Source organism: Mustela nivalis (genome assembly GCF_964662115.1).
Source record: "Mustela nivalis genome assembly, chromosome: 17".
In the NCBI taxonomy this organism is placed as follows: Eukaryota; Metazoa; Chordata; class Mammalia; order Carnivora; family Mustelidae; genus Mustela; species Mustela nivalis.
In genome coordinates, this window is record NC_139036.1 from 39,992,571 (window position 1) to 40,017,798 (window position 25,228).

At 53.0% G+C, this 25,228-nt stretch overlaps 1 protein-coding gene and 1 long non-coding RNA gene across 4 annotated transcripts in view; one reads left to right on the forward strand and one right to left on the reverse strand.

Annotated features, from left to right (window-relative positions):
• Nucleotides 1-602: 602 nt before the first annotated feature.
• The window catches only part of PIP4K2B (phosphatidylinositol-5-phosphate 4-kinase type 2 beta), a 33,926-nt gene continuing 9,300 nt past the window's right edge, over nucleotides 603-25,228 (reverse strand). For all 3 annotated transcript variants that reach the window (XM_082704961.1, XM_082704962.1, XM_082704963.1), the window contains 9 exons: nucleotides 24,095-24,192; nucleotides 20,980-21,076; nucleotides 11,800-11,952; nucleotides 10,858-11,004; nucleotides 9,858-9,896; nucleotides 9,258-9,371; nucleotides 5,736-5,994; nucleotides 5,170-5,273; nucleotides 603-4,655 (listed from right to left, as the gene is read on the reverse strand). In XM_082704961.1, the coding sequence (XP_082561087.1) occupies nucleotides 4,575-4,655; nucleotides 5,170-5,273; nucleotides 5,736-5,994; nucleotides 9,258-9,371; nucleotides 9,858-9,896; nucleotides 10,858-11,004; nucleotides 11,800-11,952; nucleotides 20,980-21,076; nucleotides 24,095-24,192 (1,092 nt within the window). In that variant the 3' untranslated portion in view covers nucleotides 603-4,574. The remainder of the gene's footprint in view (nucleotides 4,656-5,169; nucleotides 5,274-5,735; nucleotides 5,995-9,257; nucleotides 9,372-9,857; nucleotides 9,897-10,857; nucleotides 11,005-11,799; nucleotides 11,953-20,979; nucleotides 21,077-24,094; nucleotides 24,193-25,228) is intronic.
• LOC309850719 lies at nucleotides 13,247-19,750 on the forward strand. Its single transcript, XR_014304417.1, has 2 exons — nucleotides 13,247-13,388; nucleotides 18,582-19,750. It is a non-coding gene; the product is annotated as an uncharacterized lncRNA (long non-coding RNA).

Genomic DNA, 25,228 nt, shown 5'->3' on the forward strand with positions numbered 1-25,228 from the left:
ACTAGCTTTTAAAGGCCTGGGCACCTGTCTCTCCTAAGAGCTTTTCAAATGATTCCAGCTTGCAAGCTGGGGTGGTGGCTCCCGAACTTGAGCCTCCGTCAGAACCACCTGGAGGGCCTGTTAGAACCTGCAGAGGGTCTAGGGAGTTTCTATTTCTGATTCGCAGCTGCTGCTGATACTATACTGCCGGTCGAGGACCACACTGGGAGAACCCCTGGCTTCTAAGCTAAGTGTTTACCTAGAGAACAGGAGATAAACAGAGGTGACTTAGGGGAGAGCTGGGATAGGTGTCGTAGGCATGTAGCTCCTCACCACTGCTGGTCTTACCCAGCTGGAGAAGTGAGGGGCAGGCGGTTTGTCCGCTTCTCGATAGGCACAGTAAGATCTTGATGGCGGACCCGCTCTGCTCTGGTGCCTGTGCTCCTTGCTCACCAGGCTGATCTGAAAGTAGGCGGCCAGCGTCCTAGCCTATAAGCTTTTTCCAAACTCAAGTCACACAGATTTTGTCCAAGCAACCTATGAAACTGGAACCCAAACCTTTTAACTCTGGGGAAAAAAAAAATGAAGGCTCATTTCTAAAGGACTCACCCATGACAGATATATACACAAAGCCTTTTGAGTTTTATTTGTTCCTTGGGCTGGAGATTCATCTTAACATGCATGCATTTTAAAACAGTAACAGGGTCTCGAACTGTTCCGAGCAGACATTAGACAAGCACAAGGGGCTGAAAATTCCTATTTTTAAAAAATGGAGGTCGCAGTGAGGAAACCGAGAAGTCACATAATTATGACGGGTGCTAGTGTATCCCGCTCCCCCACGAGGTCAGTCTAAGCTTTGTTCACACTTTCTGATGACAGTAATCTGACCTGATGTTCGGGTGTGCTGAGCAGCTCTGGCCCCCCGCTAAAGGCTGCTGGTTCACAACTCAAGAAACAGCTCTGTGCAGGGGAAGGGGGGTCCTCTGGAAGTTTCCTCCCCTGTCTCCCAAGCATCTCAGCATGACCCACTGGGGACAGCTGAGTCTCCTCTTCCCTTTGGAGGTACTATTCCTCCATGGCATGTCTCTTGAGGGAAGGTGGGCCACGTCCCTGCCCCCTGCAGACAGCTGGTGGATTTGGGGGCAGTTGTTCCAATGGGTTTTGCCTATGATTCCTGTGCTCAGGCTGGACCCACCCTCCCCACATTTCTGTCAAAAGGAAGTGAGGTCCCTAGACTCGGAGGAGCCACAGCTCTAAGGCCAGAGCTGTAAAGGCTGTTGAAACACACGGTCCCTTCTGGTCCCTAACACTTGAGTAGCTCAAATGCTAGGGAGTGCTGAAGTTTTTTCCCTCCCAACCTGAATTAGTAAAAAGACAACAGGGGGTGGGGGGGGGTGGGATTGGCTGCTGAGAAAAGTCCTGGGTCTTTGGTCCACCTCCCCGGGGCAGGTCCTGGCAGACTGAAGAGGGGAACGTCATTAGGGTAGGAGTCTAGTCCCCAGCCCTGAGCATGACCAGGGGACCAGTTTGAGGCCTAAAGCACAGGCAAGAGCAAGGAAGAGGAGGAAGGGAGAGGGAAGGAAGAGCTGCCTGTGGTGGAAACTTAGGGGGTGTCACTGAGAACAGCCACAGGGGCGACTCGTGGCACCCGCCACAGACCAGTAACCCCTGAGCTAGATAAGGAGAGACGGAGTGCTGCTTCAGCTGCTCCTGGAACTGCTGGCTTCTGCCCGGGACCCCCAAAACGCAGGGCACAGGGAAGGAGCTTGCACTGGGGGACAAAGACTCAGTGGTTCACTAAAAGGAACAAGGGCCAGAGGCCTTCATCAAGTGGTCTAAGTGGAGTTTCCAGAGAACCCTCGCTTGGGCTGGGAGGCCTGGGAAATGGATTTCTCAGCCATAGGCTTCAGGACGGGAGAAGCTGTGAGCGGCTAGGTGGTCAGAGTGGGGAACGGAGAGGAACTGCACACGGGCTTCCCCATCCAGGCTCCACCCCGGCAGTCCTGTCCTATTCTTACACCCTTGTTCTTGGGAGACCCCAAACTATTCCGGGGTGCTGGGAGACTGCTGGAGCTTTTCCTTGGGGCTCCAGAGAGAAAGGCTGGGCCTAGTCCCTTGCCCTCGGATGCTTTCTACAGCCCACAGAGGGAACGGTGGGGCTCGGAGAAAGGAATGGGGGCAGACGAAAGCTTGGGGACCAGTTCACTTTCTCCACGTTCAGACCACAACCCAAATATACCTGCATCATTACAAAAAGAGAAAGAAAACTGGTATAAAACAAAATAAACAGTTTTTGAACACCTGAATGCCAAAGGAATTAGAGGGCCAAACCCAAGGTTTTGAAGATAGCACAGAGAATGACCTTAAAAACCAAAAACAAAAAAACAAAAAAACCCCACCTCAAATCCACCCAACCACAGCTCAGGTTTTTGACCCAAACAACAATACTGTCAGAAAAACAAAAAGAGCATTTGAAACAGAATGCTATTCTCAAAATGTAAACAATATACCAGGAAAAAAAAAAAAAACCCACGAAAACACAAAAACTCAATGTTAAAGAAGTTAGATACCTGGTAGCTCATCTTTAACTGAAGGATCGTGTTACATTTTTCATACACATGATGGCAACATGATCAGCAGACCCAGCGCAGGAAGCTGCCGGGAGCCCAAGGCTGTGGCCGCGGCGGGGGGACAGCCCACCAGGCTCTGAAGACGTTGGGCCTCCTGAGGGGCAGATCCAAATTTTCATTCTTGATTAGGAGGTGGGGAAATCAAGTCCAGACGTTATTCCTACATAATCTCTTCCTAAGTCTGACTGGTTTTCTCCATGAGCCACTTTGTTCCAAGTTCTTCCCCAAGTCACTTGGTGGTCTCACCCCTTCGTGGGGCCGGGGCTGTCTGATCTGTCTGCCTCTTCCAGAAAGGTTCCAGCAGTCCCGGTGGGCTCCAAGAATGTGGCCTCCCTTCCTCCCTGACCTGAAAGCTGTGGGTAGGGCCCAGACACGGTGCTGGTTCCTGCTCCAGGAGCTGAGCCTGGCCAGGTTTAGAAGGAGCCACAGGAAACCAATCCATTTGTTCCAAATGTTTCCACAGACTTGCTTCGCATGTGTGGGGTTATGTACAAGTTCCATCATATCTCATCCTAAGTCCCCAGTTCCGACACAGGGCTGTTTCCTTCCTAGCCAGACCAGACTGCTCTGACGGCGTCACAGGAGGACACGTGGCTCAGTCCTGAGTCCTGGGTCACTCAGCAGCTGGGCAGAGGCCCTGAAGGACGCTCAGGACGCCACTCCTGAGGAAGGCCGGGGGAGGCTGGTCTGTGAAGGAAAACGCCCCCAAAACCCGGGGCAGGTGATCCCAAAGTCAAGCCTCCAGACTGGACTTCGTGGGTCCCCTCCTCAAGTGACTCGGAAATAACTTCAGGCTTGGATGCCACCCTCCAAGGTGGTGGATGGGTGCACCCCCTGCAGGCCACGACTGTCCACGCGACAGACCCACAGGCACGGGGCCTCAGGGGCGTCAGATTGTCTACACCATGGCCCTGGTGTTTGAAGAGGCTTCTCTGAAGGGAGGAGCCCGGGCAGGCAGAGATGTGGCCCAGCGAGAAGCTCAGCTATGAGGGAGGGTGCCCGGGGCCAAGGTCAGAGGGAAGTAAATGGATGGAGGACACCAGGTCTCATCTGACACCCAGTGGTGACTGGGGGTCTTGTTATCCGTAAAGATGCTTCCTAGTTCCTCTTGACCCAACAGGAGGCGGGCTTTATGGACAGGACGTGTGAAGGCCAGGGGCCAGGGGCATGGATGATGTTCACGAGGTTCTGTGAGAACCTGCCGTCCGACAGCCCGGCCGCGAACCCCACCCCCAACCATCCCAGAGGATGAACTCATACCCCTGGGAGATCTCTCCTCATCCAAGATGCCTGGTGCTAATCTGGAGCCTTCCTTCGGGAGGACAGCATTTACATGGAGGAATCCGGTAACATTTCACTTGGATCCGAGGCAAAAAGGAGGAGGACATTGTGCACAATACTCCATAACATTCAAAAGTTAATCCAGACAAGATCCAATGCAGCAGGGCTGAGGTGTCTGACCTCCTGTCCTCTGGCAACGGAGCATGTGGACCCTTGGCCGGGCCAGTGGGGTGCCCCTTTAACCGAAGGGAACCCAGAGCAGGGCAGGGATGGGGAGGGTGACGGGGTGATGACACACATCATTATAAACACCAAACCTGGAGCAATGAGATCGCAGAGACGGAACCCACAGAAACCCACAAAGTCCTCTCTAGCCCCAAGGTACTGTAAAAGGTTACAAGGGAACAAAAAGGAAACCCCTCTTCGACCTGGGTCAGAAGGGGGTAAAAATCAAGGAGCGGAGGGTGAGGTGCACCGCGAGAGCACGTGTCCACGCAGCACCTCCCCTCCCCACCCCCACTGGTCTTTCTGTCCTGGGTGCCGGCTCCTCACCAAAGCCCTCCCCTCTGCTCCCCACCCTCCCCTCTGCTCCCCACCCTCCCATCCAGCCCAAATACGCCCTCTCCCTTTTCCGACCCCGACCCCACATCCGGCTCTCTGGCTCTGGCTGAAGGTAAAAGGTAACTACGTGAGGATGTTGGACATGAACTCGTTGAAGCGTTTGGAGTACTGCTCAGGGTTCACGGTCGAGATCTCGGCCCCTGCCTGTAACACATAGAGGCTGACTCAGGTCGAGCTCCCCACCCTAACTGGGAGGCTACTGGGAGGCTCTAGCAGGGAGGGGCCTGGGGATTCAGGAGCCTCTGGCTTGGAGTGAGAACGAGGCTACAGCCCAGCCTGGCAGGCTGCCCGGAGGAGCGGGTCCGTCTCAGAGAGGCCGTGGCCTGACTCCTGATTCACAACTCCAAGCCTGTGCCCACTGAAGGAGCAGCAAGGTGGTGGGGAGGTGGTGGACAGACTCGGGATCTCTGGGCAGGGTCCCTATTTGGAGACAGGAGCTTCAAGTCCAAGGGGAAAAGGATTCTTTGGGGAGCAGCGTGGGCACTTGAACCAAGCTGCTAGCTGCAGGGACACCCAGCAGCCCTGGGGAGAGGAGCCAGCGTGCTCAGCCCCTGTGGCCTGCAGACCAGTGGGGAACAGACGGGGCGGACCAGCTGGCAGGGAGAGCAGCAGGGGTGCCCAGGAGGTGGGGGGTGTGGGGCAGCAGAGGGGGACTCACCCCGTGCTTCACTGTCTTGGCGGCGTGGGCAGCTTTCTTCTTCGCGTCGTACGGCGTGAGGATATCAATGATGGCCATGAAATAGACCTCCTTCTTGGGGGCGCCTGCAGGAGAGGGGAAGCAGGGTAGGAGGAGGAGGGGGTGGGGGGACAACAGAAAGAAGACAGCTTCGGAAGCCTGCAGACCTGAGACCCAGACCCATCCCGAGCCTTCCAGACCTGAGGAGAGGAATGCTACTGCGGCCCTTCTCAGAGCCTTCAGAGCTCTTCTCTTGTTTGTGGACCGTCTTCCTACAGGTTTAGAACTGTGAACCAGGGCCGAACTCAGCCTCAGACATCCAGGACAAGCAGAGAGGGGAAGGAAAACCTGACAGGGAAGGACCCCAGGGCCCCAGGAGCCAGAGTGACTGGCGGTGGCTCAGGAGGAGAGCCTGTGGGCAGGAAAAGGCCAAAGTCAGCAGAGAACGAGGCAGGGGTCCAGACACCCCGGGAGGCAGCTAAACAACGGGCCTGAAGGGATTGCAAGGGGGCCAGGGCTAGGCAGGGCAGACGCGGGCCCCTACTTACTTTCATGGCTTTTCATGGCATAGACGTCAACAGAGGGGTCGAACTCCCCGGGGCCGAAGAAGCGGGGGAAGCTGAGGAGGTTGCCCGGGCTGTCGGGAGGCGTGCCGTAGGAGCAGAGCAGATTGCCCCCCAGCCCGTCGTTCTCACACTCCTCGTCCTCGGCCCGCTCCTCCACCTCCATCTCCTCCTGCTCCGCCCGGTCCACGTCGTGGATGCCCACCAGTAGGCTGTAGTCCATGATCTTCAGTTGGGCCAGGAACTAGGGAAGGTGCGGAAGGAGAGATGGGAGGAGAGGTTACACTGGGCATCCCTGGGGCTCCTGGAAAGGGGAGAAAAGGCACTCCCTTCAAGTCCATTCTCCAATTCTGAAACACAGGCGAGAACAAGCCATCAGAGTCTCTGCCTTGCGTGGGCTCGGTGTCTGGTGGGGCGGACGGCCACTCCCGAGGGCAAGGAGCTGTGGGAGCCCAGGGCAGCAGGGGGAGGGGTCTCCCTGGGGAGAGGAGGTGAGCCCGCCTGACGGATGAGGAGCGGTCCGGCAGGCAGGAGCTGCAGGAGGAAAGGCAGCAGGAAGGCCAAGAGAAGAGGCCCACGGGGTCGGGGATTGAGGGAGGCTGGGGCGAGTCTGAGTGAGGAACGGGAGGCTGCAGTGCACAGAGGCCCGTGGCCTTCAGGCCATAAATCACACCCACTGGGGGCCCGAGATCCGGTCTAGCAGTCTGGAGCTGGGATATTTTTTTATGATGAAGTGGGAAATAGAACAGAAAATGTGAGAGGTCGCCGCGTGAAGTAGGTGGGACAGTGGTTCAGTTGTGTGTGTGTGCTAGGCTGGGAGGTAACACGTACTTCTCACTGAGGGCCACAGGCACAGTCCGAAATGCCACTAACTCAGCTTCCTTTACCAGTCAGGATAAGAACAGGGAGAAAAACAAAAAGGAAAGGGAACAGCCCTGAGATGAGCCAAGCAACACTCGAACCTTTTCCCGAAGGTCCGAAACGGCTGTGGCGCAGGGTTCACACCTGCATGAGGGTCAGTGTCTTGTGATTCCCAGGCTAGGACTCTGTGACTTGAAGAGCGAGAAAGTATGGGGCTGATCAGACGGAGCCAGCCAGCCAGAAATCCAGCTCAGCGATTACTGAGGCCGCAGTCACTGGTCAAATCCTCATTGAAGCGGCCTGTGACCATCATGCAGCACATGCTGGGCACTCTGCCATGGTCACCGGGAAACTGTCAGACAGACCACAGTGACCAGCACAGCCCCACACATAGGCCCCTGGGGTTCTAAAAGCAAAAGCAGCCCTGATGGGAGAAGATCTGCAGCCTCTCCTCTAGAGAGAAAGTTGGGGAGCACCATGCCAAGCACCTCCAGATGAGCCCTTCTCAAGATCCAAGGAGAGGGGTCTGAGGTCCCAGAAGAGAGAAAGGCTATGACCCACACCCGCTCCTATCCACCTGAGAAGACTCAGGAAGAAACAGGCAAGGGAAAACAAATGAAATGTGTAAACTGCCTTACCTTCCTCTCAGGAGAGTAGGGAAAAGGGAGGACAGGGAGGAGAAAGACTCTGAACAAACTGAGAGGCAGAATAAAGGTACAGACAGAGCAGGCAGTGACGAAGGAAAAGCTTCCTAGAAAAAAAAGCCGTTTGCAAAATCTACACACAGCAGCAGCATTCGCAGTGAATGGGTCCAAGAGCGGCGGTTAAATTTTGGTGCGCATTTGGTCAGATATTAATCTGGGTGCATCTGTGATGGTGTCTGTAGATGAGATTAACATGTGACTCAGCAAACTAAGTAAAGCAGATTGCTCTCCCCAGTGTGGGTGGGCCTCACCCAATCAGTCGAAGGCCTGAGTGGATAGAAAAGGGTGACCTTCCTATGAGTGAAAGGGACTCCTCCTGCCTGAGTCCCTTGGAGCTGGAACATTAGTTTTCTCCTGCCTTCAGATACAGACTAAACATTGGCCCGTCTAAGATCTTGAGCCTGCTGGTCTCTAGACCGAAACCACACTGTCTGCTCTCCTGGGTCTCTCCAGCCTGCCAACTGCAGCTCTGGGGGACTATCAGCCTCCATAACTGTGGGGGCCAATTCCTTATACTAAACATGGGGCTACCTGTCTAACTATTTACCCATCCATCCACTGGCACCATCTACTGGTCCTGTTTCTTTAGAAAATCTTACCCATTACACCAGTTGCCCTTTGATGGATGAACGGGTACACATATGATGCAATATTATTCAGCCTTAAAGGGACAGCCATTCTGACAGGTGCTACAACACGCATGAACCTTGCAGACATTATGGTAAGTGCAAAAGCCTGACACAAGAGATAAGTACTGTGTGATTCCACTTACATATAAAATACTAGAATAGCCCGGTTCACAGAGATGAAAAGTAGCATGGTTCTTGGCAGGGGCTTAGGGAGAAGGAGAAGTGGGGAATCAGTGTGTAATGGGGACAGAGGTTCAGTCTGGGAAGACAAAAGTTTCTGGAGAGGGATGGCTGTCACAACTGCGCAACACGGTGACTGTACTCCATGCCACTGAGCTGTGCGTTTACAAATGGTTAAGATGGGAAATTTTATGTTATGTGTATTTTACCCCAATAAGAATAAATAAGAAAACACTTCCAAAAGTTTGTAGGATTTGGCCTTAATGAACAGCCTCCTAACTTATGGAAACAGGAGACACCGAGTTATCAAGTGGTCAGGTAACACATCTGCTATCTAGCACCTGTCCTCCCCAGAAGAACTTCTCTGCCTCGAGTCCCGCTCCAGCAGGAGGCCGCCGGGTGAGGGAAGAACCGGAGCCAGAGAAAGGCCTGGTTGGTGGCGTTCATGGCTGGCTTCCCTTTGCTCTGATGGCCAACACCCCCAGCCCCCAACGATGGGAACACCTGCAGAAAGGAAGTTTAGGGGTGTTTGAAAAAGGCGTTGGAATAGAACAGTGAGGGATCAAGGAAAACGTTCCAACTTGAGCTACAAAGACTACTGTTATGAACGTGCTGCTGGTGATGGAACCCTCAATGGCACCCACACCAACCTTCAAATCACCAGCCTTCCTTTCCAGGAGTGTGGAAAGTAGTGAATTCAGTTTTTCTTTTCTTTTTTTTAAAGATCTCATTTTTAAGTAATCTCTATACCCAACACAGGGCTCGAACTCACAACCCCCAAGATTGAAGAGTCACATGCTCCGCCTTCTGAGCCAGCCAGTCTCCCCATGAATTCAATTTTTCTTAAGGTTAAAGAGGCTCCTGCTCTGGGGACAATAGGGGGCTCTCCTCAAATAAGGTGAAAATGAGGGTTAGTGGGGCACCTGGGTGGCTCAGTGGGTTAAGCCGCTGCCTTCGGCTCAGGTCATGATCTCAGGGTTCTGGGATCGAGTCCCACATCGGGCTCTCTGCTCAGCAGGGAGCCTGCTTCCCTCTCTCTCTCTCTCTCTGCCTGCCTCTCTACCTACCTGTGATCTCTCTCTGTCAAATAAATAAAATCTTTAAAAAAAAAAAAAATGAGGGTTAGTAAGTACCTCTACGTCCCGTTTCAGTTTTTCCAGGAAGTTCTTTTTACTTTCCTCTCCCACATGCAGCTTCTGCCCTTCATTAAGGAAGTCATTGTCTTTGAACGTTGGCAAGTCCTTGGCCTGGGAGAGCAATAGCAGTGTGAGGCCAGGTGGCCGAAGACACTCACCCCATGAGGTAAGAGGAAGGGTCCTCACAGCACAGAGGGGCAGCCTGTCCCATCAATGGGTCAGCGCAGGAAGCCGCAGTCCCAGGCCTCAGCCGCAGGGATGGCAACTAGGTGGCAAACTTCAGGCAGGGAGGACAGACCAAAGAAGGTCTTCCTGCTGAGCCTGGACTACCTCGGGACCCAGGCAGCCACACCCCAAGTGAGGCTGGCCAATGAGACAGAAACCGCCAGGCCTGCAGGACTGTGGACACACGGCAAGGCTGGAGCTCGAGGCCGAGGCCAAGGCCAGGCGGGTGCCCAGTGACACAGCCCCGACCGAGGGCGCGTATGGGAACCAGGCTAGGGGCTGTGATGGAGGAAGGGCCAAGAAGACTGACAGAAGGTATTTCTGATTCCAAGTGACCCAGGCCACACTTGATCAGTACCGGTCCCAGCATACCTTCTCTTTGTCGCTGGCTTCTCTGGCGACAGTGGAGCCCTGCAAGGACAAGAGCCGTCAGGAGAGATCCAGCTGAGGCAAACTCCGCTGGGCGGAAAACACGCACCCATCTTTGGGGAGAGGCAGCACGTGAACTGAAGGAGGCTGGTTAGAATCCTGGAGGGGCCAGGAGGCAGCAGCTTGTTCACGTCCTCTGCCACAGACCGCTGACAGAGCTCTGATTAGGCCTAAGCTCGAGCTCTGCAAACAGGACTGTACCAAGACTCAGTCCCTGCCCTTAGGGACTTCCCTTCCAACAAGGGAGACCGGCATTAACAAGTGGTTACATGATTAACTAATCCATTAATCACACTGGTGCGAGGTGGAAAACGGGAGGACACACGAGAGCAGGTGGCACAGGGGTGGGTCTGGGCTGGGGGCAGGCAGTGGTCCAGGCTGGCTTCCGGCAGGAAGTGACATCTGAGCCGAGCAAGAAGAAATCAGGTGGCGGAAGGCAGAGACGGACAAAAGAACAGGGAGGGGAAGAGGCCAGGCGGCCGTGAGAGGGGCTGGGGAGGCGCAGAGCACAGACCGGGCAGGAATGGAAAGGACAGCACTGCGGCTGCAGTGGGGGGAGAGACAGGGGTGTGAGGTGACAAGTCAGGAAGCCGGCTTCCAGAGCAGTGGAGCGCCGTGGCTCCCAGGTACAGGTGTGTTCCTTTCCGTGTCTAGAAATGTGCGTGTGCTATCAGTCCGCAGGGCCTGTCCCCCGGCAGCTGCCCTCGGAGAGCACACGCCCCCACAGGAGCTGAAGAACATCGACGGTGACATAAATAAGGCATGTTAAATAACCTCTTGTCCCTGTCACTTGGACTTCCAACAGCCTCTGACCCAGAGGAACTGGGCACATCAACTCCAGGGTCACCTGCCTGTGCTGAAACCCCTGCTCTCAGGCTTTCCCGTCATGGGGAAGCCTGCGGGGGACGGGGGGGACAAAGCGCAGGAGGGCAGAGCCCGTTACCTTGAGGTCGTACTTGCGGTGTACAGTGAGGCGGTGGCTGAACACGTTCCTGGTGACCACCATGTAGGTCTCCACGCCATCCACGGTCAAGCGGTACATGCCCAGGAACTGTGGCAAGAGCGTGTTGCCATGACACTCCACTATGAACTAGAGCAAAGGGAGGAAGGAGGGGCGGCTAAGGAACGATGGAAGGCGCCGGACGGCTGGGGCTCTGCCCAGGCTCAAATCCCCCTGGGGAGGTCCAGCCTCTGGGCCAGTCATTTTCAGAGGGGTCCTGTGAAGTCATGGGGGCTCCTCGGACTTAACGAGGCCACAGCCATCCCTGCCCCCAGCCAGCCCTGCCAAGTGAGAGCTTTGGGTCTCCTATTCCTGGGCCGCCACTGAAACTTCCATGTGAAACCAGATTCTACTGCCGGAGATAAAGTGAGGCAGGCCTGTGAGCAGGCTACAGGGGAAAGAGGAGCGGCTTCCCCTCTGCCAGAGATCTTAGCCATGCGGCACCCCAGAGGTTCCGCTGTAGCCCCGAAGACCAGAAGTCCCTTTTACCACCTCCTGGTGCCCCAGAGAGAAGGCAGCATTCCCCGAAGGCCCAGGCACTAGGACCAGGGCGTGCGGAGAGCCGGCCGGAGAAAGGAAGCGACCCTGCCCAGCCCCTGGGGACCTCTTTTAGAAGAAATGCGGCAGGTGCTACAGGAAGCCACTTTCCTACTCTGACAAGAAACAGCTGTTCCGCGGGATCTGAGTGAGTGAAGAATGTGCCTTCACTCTTGCTTTTTCTCCTGTTGCAAGCAGGCATTTCAGCTCCACACCCAGCCCCGGGGAAGGCCAAGTGCTTGATTCTCAGGAGGCAGGGACCACAGCAAGGGGCCCGATCCCTCCCCAGGGCCTCTGTCCTCCCCCAGCCACCCGTCCTCTCCCACCCAGGCTCGGGACTCACCATACCTGGTGGTATTTCTTTAGGATGTTGTGCATCTCAGCCACATCCTCACTTGACACGGTCTTGATGACAAAGCGTCGGTCATAGGTGGTGAGGAAGCGCGTGCCACAGCGGCCCTGGCTGTCACTGTTGATGGGGGCGCTGCGCGTCACTGAGTTCTGAGGGATGGAGACAAAAGCGGGCTGGTCTTGGGAGAGGAATGAGGGCTCTGACCTTTACTTGGGCCAACCACGCTGAGACAGGCGGGCCCTGACCCTCCCCTGGTGTCACGGGAAGTTCACTTCTCTCCCACAGGTCTTCCTGAAGGGTGACAAGAGTTGCTCCGGACCACCTGTTCCTGATCCCTGATCGGAGGGGCAGCGGGCTGGCTGCATCAACACTTCCTTCCTTCGGACCCCTGAGAATGACCCTGTCCACAAGATCCCTGCCTCAGGGATCCCTGCCCTGACCTGATGCCCACAGGTAACCTGACCTTGCATGAGCCATTTCACTTCTCCACTCCTGAATTTCCTGACCTGGAACACAAGGAGGCAGTCCAAGATGGTTTTCCCAGTTTCCTGGGGTGACAAAGACAAAGCTTAGGGACTAGTCAAGATGTCCAGCATAAAGCAGCAATGGACAGTAGTCTCTTTTTCCTGGATGTACCCCGGTCCTGGGAAACCCTTCCCACAGCAGACAGGTGCTGCTCGCCTCTCTGCCCAGCCCCTCTCCCCTCACCTCATGCTCTTGCTTGTCTGTGCAGAGCTATGAGGCAGTTCTGGGGAGCTTTTCTGGCTCTACCACTGCTCCTCCTCGAGGCCCCATTCCCACTGGGCTCAGAGAGCAGTAGAAGCCTCTAGAGGGGGTGGAGGGGGAGGTGTGAGTCAACCAAAGGGATGTGTTCACCAAGCAGACGCTGGGAGAAGACCTTTGAAAGGCAAGGCAGAGAGGAAGCCCCAGCTGTCCCTGTTCCCAAGCAGACACATGTGGGGATCTGCTCGCAGAAAGGCCTCCTCTCTGAGCCCTTCCCTCGGCTCTTACCTAGGGTCGGACTCTCTGCCCTCCCCTGGTGCCTCCTCAGGAGACTCTGGGGAAAAGAGGGAGTGCCACCCTCACAGGGAAGACTCAAGTCTGAAGTCTAAAAGGGCACCCCCAAAACTGAGTGTCCCCCATCCAGAAAGATCGAGTAGGCGCTACAGCAGAGGGCCTCGCTCCCCCAGCCTGGTCCTCCTTCCACAAAGCCGAGCAGGCCCCCGGCCTCGCTGGGAAGCATGCTCCCATCCCTGCCTCGTTTCCAGGCAGCGGGCTCTGGCACTCTGTCGGGAGCCGGTACAGGAGGCCTACTCTAAGAGCCGTAAGGGACTGAATATGATTGGCTGTTCATTTAGGTCCACTCTGGCAGGAGGTGCATGAGCACTGCATTGTGATTGGGTAACACTGCCTATATAAAAACGCATGCGCCGAGGGTAAAAGGGGAGAGGGAAAAAAAAGCGATTAAAGAAGAAGGTTCGCCGCTACGTGAGTCTCCGAGTCGTTCTTGCGGGCCGAGAGCGACAGGTGGTGCTGAAACCCGGGATTCTCATCGTGAGAGACGCACGGAGTCGGCGACGATCAGGTAAAGAGTGCACCTATTTCTGTCTAGTGACAGGGAAAGTTCCTCAAGTCGAGGACGAGCGTAGAAAGCTTTCCGGGATGGGAAACGAGATGGCTGCATATAAAATGCTGGGGCCGCTAACTGACATTCTTAAAGCAAATGGGACCCCTTTGAAAAATAAGAAGGCTCGCTTATTTCTAAAAGAAGTGGGTCAAACCGCTCCGTGGTTCTTAGAGGAGGGATTGCTTAATATTCCCCAATGGGAATATCTAGGGGAGGACCTCAGGCGCGACCCGCGCACTACGCCGGGAACTCTCGCTGTTTGGTCCTTAGTGAAGGTCTGCTTACAATCATCCCGCGAACCCATATGCAAGGCGGTTCTACAGGGAGGAGAGATCTTAGAACAGGTAAAAGAGGAGTCTTGCAAAGGATCCTGGAGAGATTCCAGTTCTGAAAGTGAAAGCTCAGAAGAAACCTCAGACGAGGAAAACGCCCGTCTGGGTGATAAGAGAAAAGTGACGGGAGGGGGTCCCTCCGATGATCAGAGAGTGGAAGAAATGAAAAGAGAGCTTGCAAAAAAGGAGGAGGAACTAAAAAAGGCTATGGCGCAGCTCAAAATGCAGGGGGAAGTTATGGCGCAGCTGAAATTAAAAGTGAAAGAAGGAGCTATGGCGCAGTTACAAACAGAGACGGAAGTGGTAGATAACTTAGATCCTATGCCCACGCGCCCAGCCCCAACAGCGCCACCTTACGAGGGGCCTCCTCCGTATAAACCTTGCTGCGCCAAGGCCTGCTATTGTGCGAGCTGCACCGCACAGAATTGGAGAGAAGTATTAGGGCCAGAAAAAGGGTTTTTCCCCGTCATGGAAGATCAACATCAGCAAAGATATCATCAGCCCCTAGATTTTAAACTCGTAAAGCAGCTGAAGGAAGCAGTTATGTCCTATGGGCCTCAGGCTGCTTTTACGGTTTCTTTGGTTGAAACACTAGGTAGCCTTTACCTCACTCCTGAAGACTGGAGTAACTTGGCTAGAGCAGTTTTATCTGGTGGGCAATATTTAGAATGGAAGATTCAGAATCAGGACAATTGCCAGGACACGGCGCGAAGAAATGCAGCAGCAGGTAACCCACAGTGGAACCTAGACATGCTAACAGGTGCGGGACAATATTTTGGGTCACAGGCACAAAGTAATTATCCGCCAGGGGTATATCACCAGATAGCAACCGCAGCTTTGAGGGCATGGAAGACGTTAAGGGGTGCTGGAGATTTGCAAGGACAGTTATCCAAAGTGCTACAAGGGCCGAATGAGCCCTATGCAGATTTTGTGGACAGGTTGATACAAACCACTGGTAGGATGTTTGGGGACGTAGACCAGGCTATGCCCCTAGTTAAACAATTGGCTTTTGAAAATGCCAACAAATGGTGCCGAGAAGCCATTAGACCCTGGAAAGCGAAAGACTTGTCAGCGTATATCAAGGTCTGCAGGGATATCACAGGACCTCTAGTTCAGGGCCAGGTCATGGCTGCTGCTTTTGCACAAGCGTTGCAAGGTGCAAATGGGGCTAGGACCAAAGGGTGTTTCTTATGTGGGCAAGAAGGTCATATGAAAAAGGACTGCCCACAGCGCAACAGCCAGGCACGAGGAGGAAGACAGAGTCAACCAGTCCAATTTGTGAAGGTGGAAGAGGCGCATCCAAATAAAGGTTATGGAGGACCGAAACCACAGCTATGCCCCAGATGTAGAAAGGGGAATCACTGGGCTAGCGATTGCCGCTCAGTCACTGATATGGACGGAAATCGGCTGCCACCAAATAATTGGGGGAGTTCAAAAAACGGGAAGCAGGGCCTTTCCCCCCGGGGCCCGAACGAAATGTACGGGGCGGTCATGGCGCTGCCGCAGAAGGCGAGACAGATGTTTCCCCCTGCAGACCCAGAAGAGCCACCACAGGCTCAGCCGGACTTGACCTGCGTGCCACCACCCGAATGGTCTTAACCCCTGAAATGGGTGTGCAGGCGGTGCCCTCGGATTTCCATGGGGGCCCGCCAGAGGGTACTGTGGGATTACTTCTGGGTAGAAGTTCCACCACTCTTAGAGGTCTCGTTATCCACCCAGGGGTTATTGATCCAGATTTTTCGGGGGAAGTAAAAATGTTAGTTTCCTCTCCAAGAGGCATCACCATTATCAACCCTGGGGATAGGATTGCTCAACTCCTAATCCTGCCCAGCCACCATGACAGATATAAGTCTACAGGAAGGTTGCGAGATGGAGGGCTTGGATCAACAGGAAATGACTTGATGTGTCTGACTATGGATATGAGCAACAGGCCCATGACAGTCTTAAAAATAAGAGGAAAACCCTTCTGGGGGCTGTTAGATACAGGGGCAGACAAAAGTATTATAAATTTAGCTGATTGGCCAAAGCAATGGCCCCTTGTCAAGGCCAATCAAACATTAAGAGGACTAGGAATTGCTCACAGCCCAGATGTCAGCGCAGCATCTTTAGATTGGGAAGATGATGAGGGTCATAAAGGAGTCTTTCAGCCATATGTTTGTTCTCTCCCTGTAACCCTTTGGGGACGAGATGTGTTAGAGCAAATGAATATAGTATTAACTACTGAGAATCATTATAGTGAAAATGCAAGAAACATGATGAAAGCCATGGGATATGTTCCAGGCCAAGGTCTCGGGCCCAAGGGGCAAGGGACCCCTAACCCAACACCCATGGGAGGTCAGGGTTTTCCCCAGCGGCCACTGAGGCAATAAAAATAGATTGGAAGGAAAGTACTCCACGGTGGGTGCCTCAGTGGCCGTTAACTACAGAAAAACTGAGGGCTGCTAGACAATTAGTTAGAGAGCAAGTTGAGGCAGGGCATTTACGTGAATCAAGATCCCCATGGAACACCCCTATATTTGTGGTAAAGAAAAAGTCAGGAAAATGGAGATTATTACATGATCTGAGACAGATAAATGATCAGATGCAAATAATGGGGCCTGTTCAGCTGGGCCTCCCCGTTGTTACTGCCCTGCCCAGAGATTGGCCTTCTATTGTTATAGATATTAAAGATTGCTTTTTCTCTATCCCGATCCATCCGGACGACATGAAGAGGTTTGCTTTTACCTTGCCAGCTGTTAATCATTCCGAGCCTGACCAACGGTATGAATGGACAGTGCTCCCTCAGGGTATGGCTAATAGTCCCACTATGTGTCAGCTCTATGTGGGCAAGGCTCTTTTGCCAGTACGGAATAAGTTCTCAGATGTTTGCTGCTACCATTATATGGATGATATCCTAATCTGTCATAGCAATACATCGGTTCTCACCTCAGCATTCACCTTTCTGCAGCAACAGTTAGCGATGTGGGGGCTAATTGTTGCTTCTGAGAAAATACAAACAGCAAATTTAAAGGACTATCTGGGCCTACAACTCACTGACTCCACAGTAAAGCCGCAAAAGGTTCAAATTCGCAGAGATCATTTAAAGACCTTAAATGATTTCCAAAAACTCCTGGGGGATATCAATTGGATTCGTCCCTATCTGAAACTGACAAATGCAGAATTAAAACCATTATTTGATATTTTGCCAGGAGACTCCAAATTGGACTCTCCACGGGTGCTCACGCCCGAGGCTATAAAGGCACTACAATTGGTTGAGGAAAGATTGGCTTCGACTACAGCAGATAGGTGCGATCTAGACAAACCAATTTATGCCGTTGTTGTACCATCCCCAGGTTCGCCCACAGGAGTACTATGGCAAGGTGGGCCTCTTCAGTGGGTGTATTTACATAATAGTCTTGCCCGAATCATCACCCCTTATCCCATTGCTGTGGCAATAACGGCAGGCAAAGTTATCAAGACTGGCATACGAGTTCTCGGGAAGCTACCCGACTCATGCATAGTCCCCTATGACAAGAGCCAGCTATCCACCCTTGTGAACACTATAGATGAGTGGTCCATCCTGGCGACATCCTATCCCATATCATTTGACAATCATTATCCATCACATCCATTGATTGAGTTCTGTAAAGATACACATCTTATCTGGCCAAAAATTTGCAAATCAGAGCCCTTGGCCAATGCCATCACTATATTCACTGATGCCAGTAAGAAAGGAACAGGCGCTTATGTGGTTGAGGGAAAAGTCATAACAGCGGTAGTACCAGGTGAATCGGCACAGCGAACAGAACTATTAATCATTATGCTGGTTCTACAAAGGTTTCACAATCAAAACATCAATATATATTCAGATAGTAAGTATGCAGTACTAGCCGTTAGGCAGATAGAGACAGCAATTTTTTCAGCAAGCCAATCACCTATCGCCTCCCTACTAAAAAACCTCCAAGAAACGGTGCTGGCAAGGCCAGCCCCCTTTTATATTGGGCATGTAAGGGCTCATTCTGAGCTACCTGGACCAGTAGCATCTGGAAATAGAATAGTTGATAATAATGCAAGGTTTGAATTCTGTGGAGCAATAGAAGAAGCAAAAGATTATCACAGGAAATGGCATGTGAATTCATTAACGCTAAAAACAAGATTCAATATATCAAGAGCAGAGGCCCGTGACATTGTAAAAAGCTGTGGCAACTGTTGTGTTCATCTTCCGACGCCTTCCTTGGGTGTAAACCCTAAAGGCCTTATGCCCAACCATCTTTGGCAAATGGATGTAACTCATGTGCCCTCGTTTGGTCAACAACAATACTTACACCTTACCATTGATACTTGCTCCGGAATCATCATGGCTACCCCTTTAAGGGGTGAAAATGTAAAAAATGTAATGAGCCACTGCCTACGCAGCTTTGCGTGCTGGGGAATACCTAAAAGTCTGAAAACAGATAATGCCCCGGCCTATACCTCAAATACCTTTAAAAATTTTCTAGCATGCTATAATATCCAACACAGCACTGGCATACCATATAATCCCCTAGGTCAAGGAATTGTAGAACGAGCACACCTAACATGGAAAACTACCCTACAAAAAATTAAAAAAGGGGGAATAGGGGAGAGCTACTCAACACCTAATGACCTCACAAACCTTGTAAATTTTATTTTAAATTTTTTAACGCTAGATCAAGATGGTCTCTCTGCAGCAGAGCGACACTGGGGGCAACAAAAGCATACGCAAGCAATGGTAAAATGGAAAGATATACTTACGGGCCTATGGAAAGGCCCAGACCCGGTGCTTCGATGGCACCGAGGATCTCTTTGTGTTTTCCCACAGGATGCGCCATCACCCATCTGGGTGCCAGAGAGGCTCACGAGATTGGTGGCCATGGAGCCCATGGATCCTGTGGATGACATCATCTAGTCTCTCTTGTGAACCCCGACAACTTGCCGGTGCTGCTTCGACATAAACGAGACTTTGGAATAACAGCAGCCATTATTGCAGCTATCGCAGCATCCGCCGCCACTGCTACTGCTGCCGCGGTAGCGTTGACAACCTCGGTACAGACAGCCGCCATGCTCAACAACGTCACAGGAATGGTCGCTGAAGCATTGGCTACGCAAGAACAAATTAACGGACATTTGCATGCTGGGATCCTTATTGTAAATCAAAGGGTTGATCTTGTACAGGAACAACTTGATATCCTAGAGTCAATTGTGTCAATTAGGATGCATACATAATATGGCTGGACTTTGTATCACCCCTATAGCTCATAACAACTTATCCTTAGCAACTAACCTCTCTAGACAATTGGGAAGAATGCTTAATGGTACCTGGAACCATCAATTTCAAAATTTAACTAGGCAATTACGAGCTCAAATTATATTCATATATTCTACCAAAGTAACTATTGCACCTGTTAGTGAGTGGAAAAAAAATGTTACAGCAATCTGTTTCGTTCCTCAAACAGTGGGCCGGACTTGGTGCCATGGCTGTTCTCTTAATCACAGCTAACATACTAATGTTACGTTGGGTGTGTGGCCATGTCCGTCGCAATCAACGACAATAACACCTCATGGTTCAAGCCATGATGGCTCCTGAAGCTGGTACCTCCCCCCAGATATGGCTAAGTATGCTAGATCGGTAGTCAAAGACGGGTAAGACTGATCCCACACCATAGCAACCTAAGACAGGGGCTCTTCGACCAGGGAGAGTACCCGATGACGGGTAAGCATGTGTGCTGAGGATTGGCAACCTAAGACAGGCACGATCTCAGCCATTATAAATAAATAAAAAAGGGGGAGATGTCGGGAGCCGGTACAGGAGGCCTACTCTAAGAGCCGTAAGGGACTGAATATGATTGGCTGTTCATTTAGGTCCACTCTGGCAGGAGGTGCATGAGCACTGCATTGTGATTGGGTAACACTGCCTATATAAAAACGCATGCGCCGAGGGTAAAAGGGGAGAGGGAAAAAAAAGCGATTAAAGAAGAAGGTTCGCCGCTACGTGAGTCTCCGAGTCGTTCTTGCGGGCCGAGAGCGACAGCACTCCACGTGGTCAGAATCCCCTGCCTGAACACCACACGCCCTGCCTCTTTTAGTCGGGAGCACAGTCACTTGCCCACAAGGTTATTAGAGAAAAAAATGCGGACACGGAGAGGATGTGGTGAGAGCGCGGAGGGAAGGAGCCACAGCAGAAGACGGCTGAGCAGCCTCGGGTTGCAACAGTGACAGGTTATCAGAAAACCTCCAGCTCCAATCAGGTCATGGTTTAGCTCCGGGTTCGGTCCCAACAGAGGGGACTGGAGGCACCTCCCAGTACCTCTCAGGCACAGCTGTTCTTGAGCTTTCCGGCCTCCGCATCCCTGCGCCCTCCTCTTGGGGAGAGTATCTTTGCGGGCCCCCCTCCAGAGTGGACGGGAGAGGAGAGGGGTCTCACCCAGGTGCCTCCTGCTCCTCGGGACCTACTCCGTGAAAGGCTTGCTAGGACCCGGCCGGGAGGGGTTACAGTACTGCAGATTTGGATACCCGTTTTAAACCGCACTAGGCCGTGTGGTCCTTCCCCCGCACCCCCTTTCCCAGACCACCGCAGGTCAGCCGAACTTCGCACTGCTAGCAAGGTGAAGTGGAGAATCTCCCACCGTCACCAGCAGGCTGCCTGCCAGGGTAAGAAGGTCCGCAGAAGGTGCTAGGTGGGGCAGTGACAGAAACCACAGCCTAGGAGTCAGACGGTAATGTCCCCAAGACTGGGTGGGAGGAGCGCTCCAAGCAGGCCAAAGGCTGCATCATCAGCCCTGAGAGGGGGCAGTCACTGGCCACACGGGCCCCAGGGGAGGCAGCATGCACACCTGCCAAGGTCACACTCCCCTCCAAGTCTTCCTTTTCTACTCTGTCTTAACTGCTTTAAGAGGCCTCATCATCTGCTGGCAATAATTCTCTCTTTTAAGAAGAAGAAGAGTTCCTGGGCTTAGATGGGGAATGTCAGACTGAGATGAGACAGCTTCCACAGCCCATTCCCCTCCCTCTGCTCTGCCTCCCGGGGAGAGGAGACAGAGCACTTCTGGGCCCCAACCCCCCTCCCGGAGCCCGCTGGTACCGGGGAGAGACCCCCAGGATAGAGCAGGACAGGACAGGAAGACAGAGCACGAGAACGGGAGTCTTTCCTCTCCTTGTCCTGTGGCCTCCAGACCCCCACTGCACTCCCTGACCCCTCCGACCACAAAGACACCCCGTACCTGGTAATCCTGATCATCAATCCCAAACCTCTCCCGGAGATTCCGAAACACCATGGGGCAGTACTCCTTGAACTTAAAGCGGCTGGGGAGGTTCTCCCTAGGGCAGAGCGGAGAAATGTCTTTGTAAGCCCCTCCTCATCCGCCTGATTCTTCATCCGAACTTCTCTGGGTTTGGGCCATAGGTCATCAGGATCGGAACAGTCTGCGGCGCTCAGAAGTAGGTTTCTAGGCCCCAGAAATTCTGGAGAGGAATCTGGAAATCGGTACTTTTAACAAACATTCCTGGTGATGCTGAGTGTGTTAAGAGTTTTAAATTTGGGGGTGCCTGGATGGCTCAGTGGGTTAAAGCCTCTGCCTTCGGCTCAGGTCATGATCCTAGGGTCCTGGGATCGAGCCCCGCATCGGGCTCTCTGCTCAGCAGGGAGCCTGCTTCCTCCTCTCTCTCTGCCTGCCTCTCTGCCTACTTGTGATCTCTCTGTCAAATAAATAAATAAAATCTTAAAAAAATTTTTTTTTTCAATTTTTACGTCCCTGTGTTCATTTTGTAAAAATGAGTTGAGCTGTATCCTTAGGATTTGTGTACTTTTTCTGAGTGTACGTTCTCTTTTGACAAAATTTACACGAAAGGGGAAAAACCTCATCTGCTGAGAAGTGAGACGGAGCGTGGGCCCCACTGCCCAAGGGCCGAGCTTACGCACGGGAGTGGCTGCGTGTGCACAGCTGCTGTGAGGCAGCTGGCAGTCTGATGGCTAAAAGGAATGCCTTTTCTCAACCAGTTTTCTCCTCTGAGGAATATTCTACCAACATGGCCTGAAGATGGTTACACCCACGAAGCCCCAGGCTTCCCTCCGGATGGAGGACGAGAGAGCTTTGGATTGAAGAGGTCCTCAGTCAGCTGACTGGGATCCCAGCTTTTCCAGAAGCCTTGTCTGTGGGCTGCCAGCACCAACTGCCACCCTTCCCGCTCCTTGGTCAATAAGCCACAGACTTCCAGGAGGGGAGAGGATAGCCCTGAAGGGTGGCCTCCTGCAAATCCTCTGTCTTTACAATGGTCCCCTTGCTCGGAGACACCCTCCAGGGACTACACTCCAGGATGACACACTTGGAGGGAATAAACAGCCGCGGCTTCTCCTGAAGGCAGGGGCCTCCTCTGCCTCCCCTTGGCACGGGCACTGTGGTCTAATAATTGGCACATCAACAGCCGTTGGGAGGACAAAAGGAATAAGGAAAGACAGAGAAGAGGCAGGATGCTCTGCTTTAGGCCAGGATGTCAAGGTGGAGCCTCACCAGAAGCCGTGGACCTTGGAACAGGCGGTGGTGCGATGTCCCCTCCCAGAGCCCTGAGCCCTGGGACAGAGCCCCCTCCTTTCCTGCCTCAGGCCCAAGGGCTGTCTCTCCTTCCTTGGGGGTGCGATACTGTGATGTGTTTGATCTCTGTTCCTATCTGAGGCACAGAGCAACTAAAACCGAATTTCTGAAGTCATAAGAGCAATAAACATGTCTTTTTTAATTCCTAACAAGCCCCTTTCAACCACATCTGAGTTTATGTGAATAAGGTGACTTTTGGCGGAGGGGAGGGGTGCTTGGGTGGCTCCGTCAGTTAAGCGTCCGCCTCTTGATCGATCTCAGCTCAGGTCTTGATCTCAGGGTCACGAGTTCAAACCCTGTGTTGGGCTCCGCAATGGGTGTGGAATCTACTTTTTTTAAAAAAGGTGACTTTTGGAAAACCTCAAAGGTTCGGTGCTGGTTGGAACATTCAGTCCTACTCCCCTGACTTGCAAGGGAGGGGAGAGGGGCTGGAGGGTGAACCCATTACCAATTGCCAATGACGCATCAATCACACCTTCGCAACGAAGGCAGGGCTCTGGGAACTTGTGGGCTGCCGAACAGGTGCAAGCGTGGGGACGGGGGTGCACCCAGAGAGGGCATTCCTGAGCTGTAGCCTTTATAAGAAACCAGTAAGCGAGTAAATAAACTGTTTTTCCAAGTTCTGTGAGCCGCTGTAGCAAACTAACCAAACCCAAGGGGGAAGGTTGAGGGAATGTGGGACCCACTGCAGGCTGGTCACTGACCCAGGGGACGACCTCAACCTGTGATTGGCATCTGAAGACGGTGCGGGAGGGGGAGCTTTGTGGGGCTGAGCCTCTGGGGCCCAACGCTGAGGCCAGCCACAGTATCGGCTCCCCGCCCAGGACACCCCGCCATCCCACACAATTGCTCCACGTGTGGAAAATCCAGGGAAGTGCGACGTGGTAGCAAGAGGCGTGAGAGCAGAGCACAAACCCAGGAGTTTTTCTTCTACACGGGTGGCTGGCTGCTTAGCTCTGAGGACAGAGGGCTTCTAGAATATGATGTTATTATTACATACTATGGCAGAGAGAGGCCACTAAGGGGTGTTTTCAAACCGAGCTTCCCCTTCAGACTAACAGTCTGGAAGTGGTGGGGTGACAGAGCCCAGCTGAAGGGGTGCCGGGGACTATGAGGCCAGGGAAGGTGGCGCCGGGATGCGAGCGCAGAAAGGAGGGTGTGTGCAGCAAGCGCCTCCCCAAGGTGGCCTGCGGTGGGCTGCCAGAGCAAGGCCTCCCGAGGCCTTAGGGCAGGACCCACCTGCTCCAGGTAAAATGGCTGCTCCAGCCCAGAGTCGCCCTCCAGACACCAGTGTTAGTCCCAGAAGCCACAGTGAACAAAAGTGGGAGGAATTACTTTGGAAGGCGCCCCTGGGCACCGTGCTCAGCCTTTGACCCCGGCCAGGAACATGTCTGGTAGCTTCTTGCCGCAGATGAAGATCAAGATAGGGCCACCGCTGTCAGCCTCCCACCAGACACCAGCTCGCTGCTCCCTAACCTGGCCCCAGATGAATCACCCTGGGTCAGGCCACACGCCCAGAGGGACCCTGGAGGCGGGCGGATAAAGGAGAATGACAGAATGACACAAAGGGAAGAGGCACATAATGAATGGATCTTCCCAGTCAGTGTGTCTGCCGGGAGAGCCAGGTGTCGCTGTCACACCCTGCCAGGTGCCAGCTTGGCACGGCCATGCGTGAGTTCTCAGCAGCTCTCTGCCTTGAGGGAAAGGGCTGTCCACAGAACCTGAGCCCACTCAGGAAGCCACTTACTTATTGAAGAGATGATTGTCCACCTTGATCTTGCTGTATGCTTTGAAGTCATCTGGCATTAGCATGACAGGCACAGGGACGTTGCTCAACTCATTGATCTGCGAAGCAAGGGGAAAGGGAGAGCTTCTCAGCCAGGAGGCCACCTGCCTCAGAGACACAAGATGCTACAATATGAACACCACCATGTCACCAAAAGTATGTCCATGGATTCCCTCCTTGTCTTTATTTCTGCCCTTCTCTTCAGAGAAGTTCCCAGTCTCATCTCTACCTAGTACAGAGATTCTCCCCACCTGATAAACTCCGGCTCAAAAGGCACCTACTCCATGAAGCTTTCCATGATTGTCTAGACCATAAATGTTCTCTCTGACCCTGGGATTCCTGAGGTTGTGTTTGTCTCCATCCTTTGGCCATCGTACAGCCTCCCTCACATTGTGGTATTAATGCTTATCAACCTCACAAGCTTGCTAGACTCTAAGTGAGGCCAAGATCATATTACTTACTGATCCTTGTAAGCCAAGGTCATCTAACTGATCTCTGGAGGCTCCAAGGTGCTTGGCCCCATGGTCTGCATATGGCAAGTATTATATAAATATTTGTCAAATGTAGCAATAAGTGGATCAATGAATAAACATCACACAACCTGTGTGGGTACTGAGGCCTTCAACATTTTCCTACCAACTGTGGGTCACTCAAGATGTTGGGCTGGGGTAGGAAAAAAGCTGGATGAGTTTGTGTGGGTGTATAACTCATCTCCAAAGTAAAGGATTAAATTTAAAGCAAGAAGAGGTAGGCATCTGGCCACTGGCTCACTTTTCCCCTCCTGATTAAAACAGGGCCAGCTCCTCAAGCCATGTCCTGCCTTTGGCTGACTGCACGAGATGGGGTAGAGTGCCTTGCCCCACCACAAACAAACCTTCCCATTGGCTTTCATTCCCCTTCGGGGAGCTGGAGGCTGGCAGGGAGCTGGCTTCCCATTGGCACAGAGCTGAGAGCATGTCTCCTGCCCTTCCCTGTCCCCAGCTTAGCCAATTAGTGGTCTAATTAGCCGCAGATGTCCTCTCCCTTCACAGCGGAGTATTTGACATTTGACCCTCAACCCAGCGGCCACTAATGCATTCAGGATTTACAGAGGAA